The 19,774-nt window shown below is 41.0% G+C and overlaps 2 protein-coding genes across 7 annotated transcripts in view; one reads left to right on the top strand and one right to left on the bottom strand.

The window, feature by feature from the left end:
* Positions 1-10,564, top strand: part of CC2D1B (coiled-coil and C2 domain containing 1B) — a 31,883-nt gene extending 21,319 nt beyond the window's left edge. For both annotated transcript variants that reach the window (XM_084528417.1, XM_084528418.1), the window contains 8 exons: positions 116-232; positions 516-589; positions 1,272-1,330; positions 2,403-2,454; positions 3,348-3,447; positions 6,825-6,915; positions 7,483-7,614; positions 8,553-10,564. In XM_084528417.1, the coding sequence (XP_084384543.1) occupies positions 116-232; positions 516-589; positions 1,272-1,330; positions 2,403-2,454; positions 3,348-3,447; positions 6,825-6,915; positions 7,483-7,602 (613 nt within the window). In that variant the 3' untranslated portion in view covers positions 7,603-7,614; positions 8,553-10,564. The remainder of the gene's footprint in view (positions 1-115; positions 233-515; positions 590-1,271; positions 1,331-2,402; positions 2,455-3,347; positions 3,448-6,824; positions 6,916-7,482; positions 7,615-8,552) is intronic.
* The window catches only part of ZFYVE9 (zinc finger FYVE-type containing 9), a 78,061-nt gene continuing 67,440 nt past the window's right edge, over positions 9,154-19,774 (bottom strand). For all 5 annotated transcript variants that reach the window (XM_084528416.1, XM_084528414.1, XM_084528412.1 and 2 more), the window contains 7 exons: positions 19,559-19,663; positions 16,970-17,120; positions 15,448-15,528; positions 14,355-14,517; positions 13,437-13,542; positions 13,008-13,184; positions 9,154-12,242 (listed from right to left, as the gene is read on the bottom strand). In XM_084528416.1, the coding sequence (XP_084384542.1) occupies positions 12,081-12,242; positions 13,008-13,184; positions 13,437-13,542; positions 14,355-14,517; positions 15,448-15,528; positions 16,970-17,120; positions 19,559-19,663 (945 nt within the window). In that variant the 3' untranslated portion in view covers positions 9,154-12,080. The remainder of the gene's footprint in view (positions 12,243-13,007; positions 13,185-13,436; positions 13,543-14,354; positions 14,518-15,447; positions 15,529-16,969; positions 17,121-19,558; positions 19,664-19,774) is intronic.

Here is a 19,774-nt window from a genome sequence, read left to right as displayed (position 1 = left end):
AGCTCCAAGATGCTCTCAGAGCTCCCCTGTGAGGCTTACCCTGTGCCCTGTATCAGGCAGAATGCTCTGTTTGATGTTGCATTGTGTGTGTAACTTCTCTATTGCTTTTACTTAGGTTTGAGAAACTGGCACAAGGTTGTAAAAAGGACTTAGACATCCTACAGCTTGCACAAGCACAAGGAATGGATCCTCCAAGCCATCACTTTGAGGAGAGAACCTTTAAAATGATAAGGTACGCTCTGCTGCTTTAGCCACTTTTCCTTCCTCTGCCTATCTCACTCAATCTTGGTGTCTTTGGGCTCTGTTCTTGGCATTTTCCACTATTCCTTAGACGTGTTTTTTTATCTTTGTTCGTGCTCTTTCCTTGCTCTTCTGTAACTTATGAAGATCATCTGCGTAGGAATATGCTATTGAAAAAGTCCTGACAAATACCAATGGTATCCTGGTCTGGCAGCGGATCAGGTGGTGTTGGGATGCTGGGGTGAATACACTTCTTTGTCTTTATTTTTTCACAGGATATTTTCTGAGCTCAACAGCACAGAAATGCACCTTCTTATTGTCAGGGGGATAAACCTCCCAGCTCCGCCAGGTATGAAAGCACAAAGTAGTGTGGTCTTTTTCTCTGAGTATGTAGGGTGAAGTAGTGAGGAACATGATCTTCTACCTTGAAGACCACTCAAGGATCAGACCTTTGTAGCCAGTACTCATTGAAACAAAATAGCTAGGTTTCAGGCTCAAACAACACAAAACAAGCACCACCCTTAAGCAGTGTTAAAAACACAAACTAAACCAACAGAAGAATAAAGAGAATCTGTTCCTACTGCACAGAGGGAAGAACTTTAAATCTGTCAAAGGTTCACTTACAGCTGGGTCATAGTTTAAATTTCATGTGCATATTGTATTTTGTTCTGACTACCTTCTGTAATGCTGCACCATCCTTCCATGTTCTGACCCCTCAGCAGACAGGAGTTGCTCTTGTCAACATCACTGCTGCTAGTTCCTTCTTTTGAGGGGCTTGTAAACAATTCGTGCTAGATTAGATTGTCTAAGGACTAACAAAAGCATTAAGAAAGTGAGTGTTTTCTTTTGGATGCCAGCTTTCTATGGATTTCAGATTGATGGATGGTTTTTATTTCAGCTGCTGTTAAGTAACAGGCCACAAGTTGGGTAGAAAATCAGTTAGGCACTTTTGAAAATCCTGCTCAAAATTACAGATGCAGTGAAATTATTTGTATTAGCTGTTCAGACTGACTTATTATTCTCTCATTCAGGTGTGGCACCAAAAGATTTAGATGCATTCGTGAAGTTTGAATTTCATTACCCAAGCACGGTGAGTGTGTGTCCTGACTTCTGTTCCTCAGTCTGTGACCCTTGCCATTGTATTAGCTTGTGAGGGCTTCTAGGAGGGAGTGCAGGCTTTCTTCTGGAAAGGGAGAAAACACTTCTAGACATACTGCTTCAACATATTTAAAAAAAACAACCTTTTTTTTTTCTTAACTTTTTTTCTTTAATACTTAACTCTGTGACAGTCCAAAGCCTAGTTTCTTACCTACTAATAAATTTAGCAGCAATTCCACTAAGATAGATTCAGTTACCTGTGGGAAATTGGTCGTGGTCAGATCATGTTTGTGTTTGAGTTACACAGGACTTCAATGGATGAGCGCGCCCCATTAGGATGGCTGAAAACAGCATTGGTCTGTGGGAGCAATTTTCTGGGGAATGAGTAATAATCAACAAAATTGATTTTAATCTGTTTTGTTATTAAAAAAAAAAAAAAAAAAAGAAAAAAGAAAAAAAAAGCCAGATTTCTACTGCTTAGCTAAGAAGCAAATACATGACCTTTCCCTTCATAGCTCAAGACAGTTTTACAAAGTAGCTGCAATAATTAGGTCACATTGTCCTTGTGCAGTCTCCAGAGATTTAGTTTGTACTCTGCTTTAGGTTAAAAGTTAATTTATTTTGGTGACAGATTGATTGTCAGGCAAAATAATAGTAGGACAATTCCCTGGATGATTTGTGATGAATTCCTTATTATTCCAACTAATGCAGAAGCAACAGAATTACTGTGTTGCAGAATGTGCATAGTTTGTCGTGTGACTTAGCAGCAGTCAGGAACTTCATGATGATTGGATTGAATTGAATGTGACCATGCAGCTTATCTGGGGCACTTGTATTTAATGTTTTGTCGTCTTCTTTATCTAGTAGTATTATTGCAACCACAATGAAATGCAAATATTTTAGTCTTCAGTGTACCATGAATCCTTTTTATCATTTAGATAATGCCCTTCTGAACCTCAAATTTCTTGTATAGGTATAAAAAAGAGCTGGTAATAAATTAGTTACTACTCTTTATATTGAAACAGTATCTGATGTTTTTATGTAACCTGTGTCTCTTTTAATAGGAGCAACCTCAAAAGAGCAAAACACCTGTAATTAACAATAACAATTGTCCAGGTTAGTACTTCTTCTGGGACAAAGGAAAAAACAACATGCATTAGAAATTACTGGAGAGGACCAGGCAGTCTTACGCTACGAATCAGGCAGGAGGGTCTCCCACCACCTTTTTTCATGTTTGTTATCAATGGGCATGTTAGAAGGTGAAGTCCAGCAGTGACAGCACTGCTTCACCCTCATCCCAAAATTGGTGGTAGCTATTGTGTCATGAATTAGTGAAATGACCAAGTTACCACTCATGTTCCAGCTGTTGCTGTCAACCCTGCTGGGGGATGGTCCAGACATTTTCCTTATTACATAAGTTAAATTATTAATTCCAAACTCTCCAGGGATCAGATCCTTTTCAGTCAGATTCTGCTGATCTGCTGGTGTTTCCAAATCTGTCAAAGCGTCACTGTAGAAATAGGGTGGTTGTTTTTGTTACAATGGTGTGTCTTGAGACTGAAATACTTTCGTTGTACCTTTTGAAAGACATCCCTTTGTACTTAGAAAACACCAGTATTAGACTTACCATGCACAATCATCTTGCACTTTGAGTTTGGTTTATCACTATATTATTTTTTTCTGTTCTTGCAGCAAGTGCCATCTAGTATCAAAACTTTGAAATCAATACACAAATTGCTAGTTTTGAGTTTATCTCAAAACTAACACGATGTTGTAAGACCTTCTGATAAAAGGGCACCTGTTGCATAGTTCTTACTATGCTCTGTAATGAAACTGATGCTAAAACAGCATTAGTTGTGTTGTTAGAACACCCATTCCCAGTCACCCCAACCTAATTTCTTAAATGAGCCAAACAGATAAACAGAGATATGGGTATGTACACATAATAGAACACTGAGCTTAATTTGATTTTCACAGCTTTCTTTCATTTGTCTGTATTTTGACTGTAGAATACAACCAGTTGTTCAAGCTGAACATCAACCGAAATCACCGAGGTTTCCGACGAGCAATTCGCTCCAAAGGAATTAAATTTGAAGTATTTCATAAAGGGTAAGTTCACAGTTTGCTCCTCCTCATTGCTTCTTTTGTAAGGATTGGAAAGGGTGTTGTAGCTGAAATTTATGAAGCAAAAGCATATGATTTATCTTTAACTTGGCAATAAAAAGCTGTCTCGTTCTCGTGTCTGAGAAATCCTTTCAAAATACGCCTGATCTCTGTATCTTCCCCTAGGGGGGAAAAAGCAAAAGTTAAGTAACTTGGCTCATAAGTAGAAGATCAGTTGAGGATTAGTGCATTAAGAGAAATTGATGAGAAGAAGGTAATGATTCAGCATCAAGTTGTTTGATTCTTGTCCAATTTGTTTTTAATTATCTGAACTAGAAGATGTAAGTGCTGTATGGAATAACTTCGTAGAATAATGAAGTTCAGGTGACAGCAAAATATTAACAGCGGTAAAGCAGATGACAGAGATGGCAGAACTAGTTTTATTTTCAGAGGATCTTAAAGTACCTGCTGACTGCTGCTAGCAAACTGTTAGACTATATTGAGAGAGAGAGAGAGACTGCTCTCATCTCAGAGATATACAGGATGAGATAAATATTAGCTATTGGTAACACCAAAGGGAATCATCCTATGTCTAGGCTTATTACTGATTTGTTCAAAATCTGGATGACCTCTACTCACTAATCCCACTGTTAGCTGTGATCCATGACTTGGATGAGATGTTAGATAACCTGTTTCTGTCTTGGCAGCTCTTTGTGGTGTTCTTTGCTGTTGGGATATGCAGAAATGATCCATAGTTTCTCTGAGATGGTTTTAAAGTCTCTTAATTTGTGAGGAAAAGCCCCACTGTTTTTATTACAGATCTTCTTTTGTATCTCCATTGAAACTGTAGCTAACTCTTCCTCTGTCAGTCCAGACTGCTCCTCTGCTCTGTTGTTCACGATTTCACTGTTGGAGATCCTGCCTGTTTTGCACAGATCTGTTATGTTTTAAACAAATGTAAACACTTTTTTTCCCCTTATTTTCTGCATACCATTGCACACATGGGGCATATCTTAGGCTCTTACCATCTGGAACTGTGCACGTTCTTAGGTTCTGAGCTCGGGCTTGAGTTCACCCATTGGGAAATATTCTCCAGTGATTCATGAAACTGTGTGCCAGCTCCAGATTGGCCTTTGAAGCCTTTCTGAAGATAAGCACAAAAATCTATGTGAGATTTCTCTTCTGGCTCTGAGGTTTTTTGTTCTTAGAACAGGAATCTAACAAGTTAATATACGTTTAGGAATATAGAACAAACATACACAAAAAAAGGGAGTGGGAGGTGGCAGTTCCCCGTGGCATATAGCAACAGGGAAAGAAAAGAAGAGATGCACTGTGACCACCTCCCCTTCCCATCTTCTCAGGACAGAAGGGGGCTGCCACTCCCCCTATAAACTGTGTTTATGCACAACAGCTTACAGAAGCTTACAGGGCATGCTTCCTGCTGTGGTATGTGACACCCAAGATACCAAACAGGCCCAGCTGCCACCCCTTCACAGCAGTATTCCTGCTGTCTGCGTTTGCTTCTTGCCGTTGATTTGCCTGCTTACCCACAGCCCTGGAACAGCGGAGAAAGGAGAGGATCACGCAAACCAGGCTCTTTTCAAAAGACTGTCAGCTCATGGTCTTTCTCCAGAATAATACAGAAATGCTGGTGGATGTTAGAGATTAAGGGTAGCTCTTTGTCCATCTCCCACGATAGCTCTTTGTCCATCTCTGATGAATTCTTTTCTCTCAGTGAGCAAAGAGAACTTTTTTTCTGGTCATATAAATTAATCTTCAATTTAGAAAACTTTTAAGTGAAAACCCAGCAATGTATTTTTCCAAAGGAGAAGTCTCTCCTTAAACTTCTGAAATCTTCTGAAGATAAAAGGAGATTTCCCCAGAGTTGTTTCTGAAGCCATAGCCTACAGCATGTTCGTTCTTCACTGCAGACTCCCTAGAACTGAGCAGTGAGGAACCAGTTGGTACTGCTTCTTGGACTAGAAAATGGAAAAATGCTAAAAAATCAGCTAGAATAATCACTACTTCTCTTCTGAAGTCTATGAACAAAGTGTCCAGCATGCTGCAGTACAGTTATGTAATCCTTCATTTTAAGGTGTGTGTGAAGTAAAGTATCCTAGCATGTAAGCCAACCAATTCTACTCTTTTCTAAACAATTTTGAAAGTCTACGGGACTATTAATGGAGAATACAGCCTTATTTGGAAGGCTTCCTGCCAACAAAATTACTAGGAGTCATATTTGGAGGCATCACATACAGCCCTTGATGTACTTACGGCATTGTTTGTCTCCGATAACAGCAATTTCTGCTGAGATGGACAAATTGACAAATAAGTAGTCTGAGCAACTGATCTAGAGCTGTTCACTCTCTTTCTCATTCTGCTGCTAGTAAAGCGACACAGGCAAACCAAAAAACAGCTTTGGTGTGACCTCCCCTGGTCATTCTCAGATGTCTTTGGAACATAATTCTTACTTCCTCTCAGGATTCTGTAAACAAAAAGTGCCTTGCAGTAGAACCCATGTCTGGAATCGGTCTGAAAGCGAAGAGAGGAAGTACTGGTTGTGTTGAGGTTTCCAAGAAGGTGATGCATGTTCTTTCAACAAATTAAAAAAAAATAATCAATGATGTTCATCCTCGAGGCTCTGATGAATGAAGTGCATCGAAGATGGACATCTTGCTGGTAAAACTGTTAAACAGAAGTGCCTGTAGCAGAGAAAAGTCCAAAGCTGGTTCTTTTCCTCACAGATAAAAACATTCTGTGTTTAATTTCAGCAGAAGAGAAATTGTGAAGTTACAGTTCTGTAGTGTTAGAACAATCAATGTGAAGGTGAATCAAAATAATTGCCAAAATTAAATGTTCTTACTTGTTGAAATTGAGTGTTTTAATTTATCAAGATTAAACAGAATGATTCATGTAACTTTTTCCTAATAAGTAGTTTGCCAAAACAAGCACGTGCCTGTGAAATGTTTATTTTCATGAAATGCAACTTCCTTGGGAAACTCTTCAGCCTGTTGTACTGCCCCTTGTAGAAGACAGCTGTTTGTCCTGGCTGCTCAGCCATTCTTCCTCATCTCCTTGTGCAGGGACGAAAGCTACTGCCACTGTGAGTGGTAGTTTAGGGCATGACTGTCTGTCCTGACTGTTCTCCTCTCCAATTTGGTTGTAAGAGAATAACTAGAAAATGAGTGCTTCAGTATCTTGCCCTTGTAGTCCAGTTAACTGAGGGTTTGCCCCTTTCACTCTGGTTGTATGGTTCTACTAGCGTGACTTGACAACATCTTGGATGCCTTGATTGTACAAATAGTGAAGGCATCTTACTTTCCTTTTTCCTAATGGTCTGAAAAACTTTGCCCTTTCCACTAAGGAAGATTTCTTTGAAACAGGTCCTTCTTCAGAAGTGACAAGCAGGTGGGGACAGCACACTTGAAACTGGACAAGCTGGAATCAGAATGTGAAGTTAGAGAGATCATCGAGGTAAGTTTTTTGGGTGAGATGTTCTTCTAGTAAGTAGTGTTTGAACATGAAGGAAAAATGACGGCTTTCTTTGTTAGGACCAGAAATTCAGGTGCTCCCCAGAAATGCTTGTGTTAGTAGCCAACAGATCAAAAGGTTGAACAAAGACTGCCAGAGTGGGTAGAGAGCTTCCAGAGGACCCAGTAGGAGATCACAGAGAAAGCCTTGAAGTCCCTGAGGCTGCAGCACAGACTTGCTCTGGGCACTGCTGTGCTTCGTGTCCCCTGGGCTGCCCGAGGAGTCTGTCTGTACTTGGGGGCAGGACACGTGGTGCTGGGCAGGTGGAGCTAACACAGCCCCTGGGAAAGCTGCTTTGCACGGTGCTGTGGAGGGCCTGCTCTGCTGAATTCTGCATTGTGGATGTGGGGAAGCACGTGGCTGCAATGCCTCCCAGCCCTGCCGTCATTTGCAGGTGATCCCTGTCATCTTCTGGTTACAGAGGAACAGTCAGTGGTTGCCTGAGGCACTATAGTTTGACATTGCTGTTTGTGTGTGTGCTAACTGCCCTTCTTTTTGTGGTTCTTTCAGATTTTTGATGGCAGGAAACCCACTGGAGGGAAACTGGAGGTAAAAGTGAGACTCAGGGAGCCCCTCAGCGGTCAGGATCTTCAAACAATTACAGAAAACTGGCTGGTCCTTGAACACTAGTTCCTACATGAGGTATGAATATGGCATCTGAAGATGGTCTCGCCAGAACTTGACAGGGCTACAGATAAACTCTGCATGGAATTAAGGCTTTTGTTGACGTTGACCTAATTGCATGGCTTTAATACCATTCATCTTTATAGTTGTAGTGGTGAGCTGATACAATTTCAGAAATGAAGTTACAGAATCTTCATCTTATTGGTTTGTATATCAGAGGTGCTATTCAATCACTTGAAATGCAGGGAGCATCAACTTCATTAAGGATATTTAGAAAATAGGATTGACAAGCCCCTTGGAAGGCGCTTTCTGTCCCTCCTTACTAGTTACAAGGAACCCTTCATAGTCAGCAAGGAGCTTTCTTCCCCTACAAGAAGCTAGAGAAGGGCATTTGGTCCATGAAGTTCTGAATGCTTGGCTCCATCTGAGCCAATCTCTATTGGTAATCAACTTTTTTCTGGATCCTTGAGGGTTTTGGGGAGGGAGAATCTAGAGTTGAATATAGGCTATCTAAAGAACTGTGCCTGGTGCCCACCATGCTCTGACCCAGTACAGAAGAAAAGCTGTGTGCTGCCAATGTGGCTCTGTTCAAAGGATGAAAACAAGGTCAGCTTCCTCTTTCTGCCAGCCCTGCCATTATGGAAACTGCTTGTGTTCCTTTCTCAACCTCTGCTTTTTAGGTATCACAAATTCTTCTTTAAAAAATAATTAGTGATTTTCTGCATAAGATTATTGAAAAATCAGTACCAGAAATCCAGCTGACTCTAATTCCATCTATTGTCATCTATGTCTTAAAATCACTTTTAATTATATAGTGACATAATTTAATTTCTCCAGGACTTAGAACACAAATTGGAGACACGTGGCAGAATTGCTGTTTAATGTGCTACTGTACTTACTGCTACTTATCTGCTAATACTTTGTCAAGCAATTTTGTTTTCTTTTTTCTTTCCCAGATCCACAAGAATGCTAAGAGGTGTGGGATGGACGCGTGTGTGGAGATGCTGCTAGCTGCAAGCACCAAAGACGTTAAACGAATGCACTACTGAACCTAATGTCTATTTTGGTAACAGCCATAGTGCTTATTAACAACTTTAAGGCAACTGTAAGGCTCTGGAAATTTGCTGCTGCAGGGTGTTGTTCTTTGTCTACACAAAATAGACAGAATTGCCTTAATGTGGGACTACTAACGTAGCACCAGGATGAATGTTACATTAACTATGCATAGTGGTGTGTGAAAGGTTTAGCCCTGTAAAAAATTCACCAAGACAGTGCAAAAGCTTTTCAGTCATTTCACAGGTAAGACCTTCACTAATTATTATTTTTTTAAATGTGTACGAGCACCCAACACGGTACAGCGGACAGTTTGCTACCGTTTCCTTGTGTCCTTTCTTATCAAGGCCTGTTGTTCCCACCACCCCCTGCCCAGTATCAGTCCTGAAATAGAGGAGTGAGAGCGCAGGCAGAAATCTAGCAGCAGTGTCTCCCCTCCTCCTGCGTGCATGCTGCTGCAACAAGAAGTTGAACTTCTCAGGATCCTGCCTTTCAGGAGAAAAGGACACAACGTGTCTTAGCAGCAGGTGTTTGCAGATCTATGTTTTCATTCTGGCTGCCATGCTTGCTGCACTGCTTTTTCCAGTGCAGCCTGGGTACTGTGCCTTCATCCTTTTTATTTTTCCTTTGTTGGTTTATTTAAAAAAAGAAAAAAAAAAAAAAAAAAAGGTATGCTAGATTGCTGCTTCCCAGATGTTTTTTTTTGTTGTTGTTTTGTTTTTGTTTTTTCAAAAATAGCCTTTTGTGGTTCTTCCAGGTGATGGGAAAACAGCCACTCGTTGTTGTGTAGAAAACTGGATTACGACCATTTTCAGGAATGCTTTTAATTAGCAGCATACAAAAGATGGTACCAAATAAGTTTCTGTTCATAAATCTCTGTGAGCTAACAGAAAGGTCTGATCTCAGAGGAGAGGATGTGCCTGCACTGGGGAGTGGGGGTGCTGCTGTGCCAGCTGTTAGGTAGGGCGAGGTTGTAGGCAGAAAGGAGTCCAGACACATAAGGCAGCGCTGCCTCTGTCTTCCTGAGCAGATGAAGACAATACAGTATTTAGTTTTTAATTTCAATAAATTTAATATACAAAACTACATGTTGAAAATAAAAATATAATATGCAGTTTTTTGCAGTGTTAACTAACTGAATTTTAAAAGTACAATTTTTTTCTAAAACAAGTACTCATTTCTTAACAACATGGTAATTAAGGTCATTTAAAAGGCTATGGTTGAAGCAAACATGTCAGTCACCAGTTGATAGTGTTTTGCACAAACATAATCCAAACTTAAATGACATTTGGGGCAAGGGAAGAGAAGATAATTTTTTTTTTCACCTCTTTTACTGCATCATTAAGCATAACAATGCAACTAAGGTAACTGGGAAGCTGCTGCTGTGGCAAAGCTGGAGTGCAGTCTCTAGAAGGATTTTTTTTTTCCTTAGTTTATGGAACTCTCTTCCAGATACCGAATCTTTGCCTACACCATGTAGTGCTGCGCTGTGTCCTGAAGTGTGCAGGTGCAGTGTGCAGAAGGGAGTTTGAAAGTAACCTTAGTCCTGCTCCACTGCACAAATACGTAGGAAGGCTTTTATTGATTGGGTAATAGCTTAAGGTTTGTTGATCACGAATGGTTAAGCCACCTTTTCCCAAACGCCAGAGGTAAGGTTTTACTTGGGTGTACACGTAAAAGGGTGAGTGGTTCTAGTGTGCTACCTCTTGCTGGCCAGCTTTTGTTTCTGGAGTTAGACCCCAGTACCGTGGCCTTTCTTCTCCAAATGTTTGGTGGTGACAGCTGTAATTTGCTACAAATTTGTAAGACTTTGTTTTTTTTGTTGTTTTTAAAGCAGTAGCCATTTATTCACCAATGCACTCTGTACATATTCTGTGCTGTCTTTATGTAAAATACATTGCTATGTGTACAGTTACCTCTTTGTTTGCCCAGCTAATGCTGTATACGCGTCTAAAAAACATAGCATCAGCCTCACAGTAGCCTTGCGCTTCCCTTGGTATTTGAAAGGACACCTGTATGACTCACATACAGCAGAAACCAAGCACTCCCCGCTGCATCCACCAGAGCCAACTGCAAGTAGGGCCAATGCAAGGTCAGAGGTAACTGTGTTAACCCTAAATAGTCCCTCCCTTTCCAAATTAGTTTTCTGTATAGACAGCAGGGGAGATTGTTCATCTCCTCCCTGGGAGAGACTCAACAACTGCTTTGCATGGCTCAACAAATCTGCTTTGAGTTTTTTTTCCACTAGTTAGCAGCAGTCCATGGAGACGATTTAATTCACTAAGACTGTGGAACCACGCCTCCTCTGGCCAAGTCTCAAGTCCAGCTTCACGAGGTTGTGGCAGACATGAGCAGCTGCTTCCCTTACTAATGCCCTCGCAGGTGAGGCCAAGAGCACTGGGCCAAGTGCAAGTTTTCAGAGCTGACCAGAAAGCCTTTTTCAGCAAAACATGCAAAAACAGCCACTCTATACTTGTATCACAGGTAAGCTATTACATGGTGCTGCTAATATGAAGTGCGAGCTGTCTTGTAGTACATGACACTAGCATTACACTACAGCATACAGCAGGGAGGAGACTTAAAGCTGCCCTGGGTGTTACTTCTCTTTAAAAAGCAGGACCTACTGGGGAAAAGGAATGAATTAATAACTGCACTTTAGGGCTAATATTTCCTCTGCCTGTGACAGGTATCTGAACTTCATACAGATTTGTAAACAAAGTAGAGAATAGCAGAGCTGTTCTAGGCGATTACAGAAGTCTGCCAAGGTGACAAGTTTTTTCATAGTAAATGGGGGGAGGAAAGGTAAACTAGCCTATTTCACACACAAAGCTGCAGTTTACATAATACCGCTTCCAGAGAGATGCCTGCCCTTCTCATTTGGACTCACATACAAACGTCATTATGGCTAGGTAATTTTTCCACATCTCTCAAAGGCTACCTTAAACAGCTTTCAACCAATAATCTGGTCAAAATAATGTAAACGTTACTTTTTAATGTCTACAGAATAATCAAACACGGCATTATGATGAGGTCAGAATGGAGGTCTTGATTGTTGTTACTTACTTGTCCATCTACAACCAGTACAAGATTGGAGTTTCACTTTTTATTTATGCCCCAGTGATCTTTGCACCCGTTTGAGCATTTAGAGTACATGACTGTAAGTCTTTAAACATGAGCATTTTTCTAAACAATAACAGAAGTGTATTAGCTGCAAGGATAGCATAGCCATGTTGTAGTATAGAAGCTGCCCTGATCCTCTGGTTGTTGACAATGCATAGAAGATTTAGAATTATGGAACAACTGTCCCTCCCACCTCCCTCCCCCCAATCCCCTTAATAGTGTTACCAAAAGCTTAATTTTCCAGTTTTAAAGTGCAAATGATTCAGATACAACTGCTGCTGGAACAGGTCTGAACAGAAAATGAAGTCCTCTTATGAGATGTTTTCCAGAATATAAAAGATGAGCTCCATTATGACTGGCCCCTCGTTCAACTGACAGGCCCCTCCATGAATCACTGGAACTAAGGCACTGTCCAGGTCATTCATGTACTGCGAGGGCAGTGGCTGTCCGTTACTCCCAGCTTGATAACCAACCTAAAGAAACACAAAGCACAAGTAGGTTTCGCACAGACTAGGATACAAGGCTCTGGGTCACTGAATGCCATGTAGCCACTTCTCCACTTGGTTTTGGTCTGCTCTAGCTGCCCAAGCACTGCCTAGACTAAAGGAGCTTTTACTCTTAACCCTGCTGCTTTACCAAAGCAGATCTTTCAGATCAGCAAGACCTGCACTGTGCGCTATCAGATTCAGTCATGCAGTATTTAAAAGCAGGGTAATGCTGAGAACACTTCCACTCCCAGGCAAGGCCGGCTGTAGCTGTCTTGCCAAGAGACCTCTCTGTGCTTGTAGCGGTTGCTGTAGGGCACTGTCAAGGGGACCTCCCCTCCCTTTCTCTGCCTCCCATGCAACGTGATCTAAGAAGGGCTGTCCTTGGGCACAACGTCTCATGCTCACCCAAGAATACATTTAATCTGCTCCCATCTTTAACTTCTGGTGGAAAGGCGAGCTTAGAGTCTTTTTGCAGCATGTGGCAAGCCTCCACCTTTGAGGGCTGTGCACAGGTCTCTGACCACCAGCAGTTGCTGCTAGTGGCATAGAGAGGGTCAGGCCTTGCTGCTTACTTGTGTGCTGCAGTAGCTTTCCTGTTTTAACTGATGGCCCAAAACACCAAATAACAGCACTCCTAGATTAGCATCTGATAGTGGTGGTACTTTAACCAACAGAATAGTTTTCCTTGGTTTTGTGGGAAAAAAACAACAAAGCACCCCCCAATTATTAAACAGACTATTCAAGACTTACTTGATCCGAGTCGAGAGTAACACGCAGCCCAAGCTTAGTCATTCCATCTTCTTTTAAGAGTTTAAGATGAGGACAGAGAGCTAAGCAGAAAGCCTTTGCCACATTTTCAGTCAATCTGCTGTGATCAGCTGGGTCACTCAGACCATTATGTTGCTCATCATTTTCCAGAAAAAACACCTTAAGGAAAGAATTAATTGAGATATTATTTTCTAGAAAACTCCAAATGTTATGTTACTGAGATGCCATTTAAACTTTTTATGAAAGAATACTTGAAGAGATTCTCAGGGAAAACAAGTAAAAGCTTCTGAAGACAAGCCACCGTAGGGGAAACAAACAAAACATCTTCCAAACAACAGATATTTAATAGTTGTGTTGCAGTCCCCAAGTGCTAAGTGTCAGTTTACTTGCAACTCAATTTGAGTGACTTACCTCTGTCCACCGAATGACCTTTCCATTTGCCTTGTACTCTGAGCCATGGAATATCTTCACGCTCGTTATAGACTCCATTGATTTGCCATCAATAGGGCTTACAACACTGCAGAGGGGAGGGAAAGTGGTAAGTTCCTACTTAACCAAAGATACAAGTTGAACAGAGAACACTGCAGAGGAGAAGTATGTCACAGATCAAAAAGCAGTGCCTCTGGTACACCAAAGCCCAACAGGATTGCTGCAGGTTATTGTCATAACTGCAGTGCTCTGCAATTTGAACTACTGCTGCACAGCAACTTGCCGCATCAGCTTAACAGGGCACAGACCAAAACTAGCCTCAGAAGAGAAGTCCCTGAACAAAGGCTTGTCTCAGGGTGCCAAAACCAGTGATCTCGCATACCCCTGCTAGTTGTGCCGATGATGCTAGGCCTGAACCATCATAATGATGAGTGATGACTCCTTAACGCCTGTACCCGTCACAACAACACTTAACCACCATAAGTAATTATGCTGCCGTACACGCTTTTCTTTTGGCTGAACTATCAAGGTAGGAAATGTGCTGTTGGTGTTCAGCAGTTTTCCTTCCAGCACTACTTAATGCAAACGAAGCACCAAGAGTGCAATGTGACCATGACACGCAGGGTTCGGCACTGAGTGTTGGGGCCAGATTAGTGGTTTCCAGTAACTGGATATCAGCAATGGAAAAAGAATCCATAGCACTGACAGCTTTCTAAATTGATGCCCCAAAGCTTTACTGTCTCAGTTCTAGTCTCATTATGTTTAATTGCACCTTGTCACTCAAAACAGAGCCACAAGCTTGTAATTCCTATTGATTTGAGGGCCCATGCACCTCATAAGATCAATTAAAGTTTTAAACAAATACAGTCAAACATGTTGAGCGATTGCTCCTCTGCTTACCCCTTACTAAAGTTTTTATCATCTTCTACCCACTGAATGTGAACATGTTCCTGAGGATCTTCAGCATCTACTTTGCCACAAGTGATGGTGAAGTCTTTCATCTCTCTCAAGGCCTGCCTCAAAGAGTCCATGTTCTCAGCAGTTATCTGGACCATCACTCCATCTAGAGAACCAAAAAATCCTCATAAGCCAAGATAAGCCATAATGAACAGATCCTACTAAAAAAAAAAATAATAAATGCATCCTTCCATCCTTCCTCTTACAAACAACAGAAAAGTTAAAAATCCATTTTAACACTACGCAAGCCCATTTCTGAACTCAGATTCCTAAAACATGCAACACTGATGGATGCTGATTAGTTAAAAAAAAAAAAAAAAAAAAAAAAAAAAAAAAAAAAAAGAAGGATAAAACATGAAGACCATTTACCAGGTAAAGTCAGCTCTATAAACATCCACGTTTGTTTGCCCCAAAACTGACACCTGCTCCAGGTAACACTCAGAAACCAGATGTGACTGCCTCCATTTAGATACCACTCCTGCTAGCACCAGAGGCAGCACTCCAGCACTGACAGTTTTCAGTCTGGTGTATGGTCATGACTTCTTTCTGTCATGTCACACGTGGTAACAGAAGGGTGAACAAAACCAAGAGGCACCACAACAGTGATCCTGACTTATCTTGTTCTCATCGCATCACACAGTAACCTATAAATGCACATTCATAACCGTACATAACGCAGAGCTATTTGGGAACACAGTAAGATTAGTGGGGCTTCCTCTCCCGGTCTGTGTATTACACATTCCGTATTTCTTAGGCTCACAATTTCCTCATTCAGCCCCAACCAGTACACTGGTACCACAATCACAAGCCAGGTATTTCATATTTTACCCTCATTTTCTTGTGTCCCTGTCCTAGAGCATCTGGGTAAGTTCCCCCTCATTAAAGGAAGCAGTTTTCTGGGCTAAAAAGTAAGATAAAGCTGAAGCAGCAGCGTGATTCCAATACCCAAGGCATAACAGCAGAGCCCTGATAACTACAGAGCTGAGCAGCGGTAGAGGGGAAGCAGCGGGCTTGCAGCAAGCAGCTCAGTTCTTACCTTCTACTATACTGGATTTGGCAAGGTAGCCTGAAGAGGATTTTAAAGCTCCACTGAACACAAAGAAGCTGGCACCAGTCACTGCAACAACAACAACAGGAGTGATTTAGTGAGGCTTTCAGCAAAACAATGCCTCGTATGAGAATCAGACAACACAGCTCTATCATCCAGAGAGGCGATTAATTCTAAATCAGAACAAATGCTGCTCAGAGTTACACGACTTTGACACGTTACACACTTGGATATGGAAGGGCAAATCATCCAGTTATTTTCTAAACTGGACAGTAGTTCTGTCAGCATTAATACATGTTCATATTTTGTGACTCCCTCTCCCCACAAATGCCTCTGTTTCAGGACTATTAATTTAGGATAACCAGTTACATAATTCACTTCTAGAAGTTCTCACACAACTGGCTAAGATTGTGTGAGCTGCCTATGGATCCCACTGACACCAATCCCCAGGAAAGACCACAGCTCAAAGCCAGCTGATCTAAAATAAGATTTTCTTAAATGATCACTGAGCATCATGAAGTACGTGCTGGAAATCCCTCCGCTCATCCCATATGTAAAACAAGCAGAACTCAGGTAAGACTACCAGCCCCAAGGGATATCCCATGCCAGTATACTCCCTGGATATGGGGATACTTGCCAAACAAAAGCTGTTCTCTGTCTTGCTTGTTCTCATAAATGTCTTTGTCAGAAATTTTCCCAAAACCCCAGTACTGACATTCTCAGAACACTGCTGCTGCATCATTTCAGCCTTTTGTACCAAGCATAAAGCCTGGAAACTAGACAGTCTAATTGAAGTGAACACAAGGAGCTTCCTGAAGATGCTCTGTTAGAAAGCTGCTGCTATTGGTTATTCCTATCCACCTTTTCCTCCCACTAAACCTCATCTTCCTCCTTTGAAATAGTTTTATAGAGGTAGAGCACAGGCAACCACAGCCCCACCTCCAGGCTCCAACAACGCCAAAGGCTGCTCTTGCTATTAATGTCGAGGTGTTGCCTCAGCCAGTCACAGCACTGTGACCTCTGGAGCACCGCACGTCCTAAGCTGTATTGTGCAAGCAGCATTACCGTATTTACAAGGGAGCAAGCTGTTGGGGGCTTTATTTTATGTCTGCTGGATCTACGGAGCTGCCAGCACACCTCAGACAAATTCAGAACAGCACTGCTGACCTAGGAAGTGTGATGTGGACTGTACACAGGACACAAATGGCATAGCATGCCCCTCGACATCTGAGGTCATGGATTCTGCAAGGGGAATAAAGCACTGAGGCAGTAAAGGGCATACAGAGCAACGTGGTACTGTCCCTTGTGTTGCAGGTCTAACTCACAAAGCTGCCCATTCAGGAACGCCAGTAGTCACAATTACTTTCTCTGAACTTCTAGCAAAAACAGTGAAATACAAACCAACCCCGCCAGGTTCACAAAGCCACATGCTGTAATGGCATAAGTATGGCAAAAAGAAGTCATGCAGACCACCATGAGGGAACAGCCTCCTCGTGAACCCTGTCCTCACCCTTCCTCGGCTGATTATGGATGCTGATGGCCTGTGTCTGGTAATTCCCGTCATCGTTCTGAACACACACCAGATGCGAGTCTGCTTTCTCGTTGAAGCACGCTCCCCCTGCTAGAACATGCTCGTTGGATTTGTTCATGGCTTTCATCATCTGCAAACAAAAAGGTTTACCATTTTTACCCTGTTTGTCGAGCAATACCATAAAGAGGTGACTCTTGGAACAGTTTAATCAGACAGAGAAAGATTCTCAGGAGTGCTCATAGTCCTGTGCTGGACAGACTTAAGCACTTAGAACCATAAACTGCTTTTGAAAAGAGGGTTCAGGTCTTATATCATCTAGATGCTTTCAAGTGTCACCTTTCATGTAATTAAGATAACTGGTACAAAGGACAGATGACCTACAGGTTGCCAAACTGCCTTGTCTAGCTGTTGTAAAAAAACACAACAGCTTCTTTCATTTTCTCCTCTCTTCGTGTAGTCTTAGACTATGAGATTTTTAATCTTAAATGAAAACTGAAGGAGTCGCCTATATCTGGAATTAGTTTCAAAACCAAAAATTATATAGTTGCTTAAAGGAAAAAAAAGAAAGCTAATTAAGTTACATCTCTCCGGTGAAAACCCTGCAGAGAAGGAAAATGCTGACATCTCTGAACAGCGCTCAGACTCCCATCCTCTGCTTTCTGTAGCTGAGAGCACGCACGCTACACACAACACATTTATCTTCCTCAGTCTAACATAAAACCTTAATTACAGTGTCAGAAACATTAGTTGATGCTCACTATTGACAAATGTGCACAGGTGTAATGTTTGGGGAGGAAACTTAATTAAGATTTTGCATTAGACAGCAGCGTATTTCATTATCTAGTTTATCATGTCATGTTCCAGAAACAAGATTTTAGCTCGACAGCAGCCATCTTTATGGAGTCCAGCAGCTGCTTTTAGCATAACGAGAAACAATTGGACATGGCAACTGTATTTAGTAACAAGGCAACTCATTAAAAAAAGGGCAGTTGTCTTTCCTGAGGGACTAAATAGTTTCAGACAGGCAACTGAGTATCACTAGAAGTTATAGAAAGCTAAAATCATTTTGAAGAAAAAAATATGCATTTAATAGAAAAACTAGAGATTAATATTTAATCTGTTAATTGCAGTCTGAATTCTCCACATTTAATGCATGCAATAGATTTAAAATGAGGTTTTCATTTTCAAGACAGTTTGAGTGACACTGTCCTAATTAAATATCGCTCTACTTGGGAGAAAAAGTAAAGGTCTGGTGGCTTAATCCAGCTTAATTCAAACTACACTCAGATGAAAAATCTCTAGCAATTCAACCTTTCAACTGGATTGCAGGCAATAATGTTAAATAAATAACACTTTCTCCTTTTAAAAAGCTGAGTCCTCACTTCACATCGGAGAAAAAGCCCAAGCACAATGGTTCTGCTATGCTGCATAACACGGGAATTTTCTCTGAGTCCAGCCTAGTGCAATATCTAATACCAGGCTGACGCTAACGGACTTATAAACATCAGGCACAACTAACACTTGCTGAACTGCAGCTTGTGTGCTGTTGTTCTGCTCACTGCTCTGCAATAAGTACAACATGACTGTGTTATCAGCATTATTTTCTTCTTAAATCCAAAGCACAGCACCATACCAGTCACTAGGAAGAAAATTAACTCTATCCCAGCTGAAACTATGACATGTACCAACACATATCTAGTGCATGCAGACTTCACTGACCTTCTCCATTTTCTCACAACAGCATCAAGAATCAATACACCCTTTAACTGAACCTTCATCAATGTCCTCGTTTTGAATTTCCATAAAAACATTTTTAATATTAGTTTACTCAAATGCTTCTTGCAGGGGAATTTTCTTATGTGATAAAGCTGTATTCTGCTCTGATACTACAAGAGCTTTTAAAAATACCATTTTGCCCAGGAGCTTTGTTCTTGTTCCTACTTCTGATTGGTTTCAAAATACCACATTTACCCCCCTCCTGTTCAGACAGACCACAAAATTAATCACTCTCTCCATTGCCCTCTTTCATTATTGTTCAAATATTCTGTCACTCAGCTTTCTCAACAGCACTAAATCCTAAAGAAACTGATTGATTTTCTCAGACTAGAAATCAAGTGTAGCATTTAGATGCAGAGAGAGATTTTACATAATCAGCAATCCAACAAATATGAATAAATGCTGCAAGTATACACACACACAACATAGATGAGAAAAGTTAATGCACTTTTTCCTCCTAGTTTACCTCAAGTGTAAAATTTGTCAACTTACTTGCTGAAATCAAAATAGTATTTGCAATCCTCTAATATTTTCTACTCTTTACGCTTTATATGTAAACAATTAAAAAGCCTGAAGAAAAAAAGAAATAATCTCCAGCTTTATTAACACTGAACTGAATTGCATTTTTCCTGCAGAGCCACCATCACTTCCTCTCAAGAAATGTGTGCATCATGCATTTATCATCTGAGTTTGAGACAGTTTTCCCTAGTGAAAGAGAATAAAATTCCTTTAGATCTCAGGTCCTCCAACCACAAAGAAACTGTAAATAAATGTATTTCTTTTAAGTGTTACCTCATTGTATCTGTTGCTGGGAATTTTGATGCTGGTTTTTCTGACTTCCATATCAACCACTAAACCTTGGACCACAGGCAGCGTGTACTGGTAATTTCTAAAGTCCTGGTAATTAAAACAAGTTTTTAAAAGTTAGGCATGATGATCGTAATTAACACTGTAGGTTTCATAACTTTCCTAATGACCAACAGTTAGCTCATTAAAATAATTATCATC

The sequence above is a fragment of the Aythya ferina genome (genome assembly GCF_964211825.1).
Source record: "Aythya ferina genome assembly, chromosome: 8".
NCBI classification, from domain to species: Eukaryota; Metazoa; Chordata; class Aves; order Anseriformes; family Anatidae; genus Aythya; species Aythya ferina.
The sequence above is the reverse complement of the archived record's forward strand: the minus strand, read 5'-3'. Positions and strand labels throughout refer to the sequence as shown.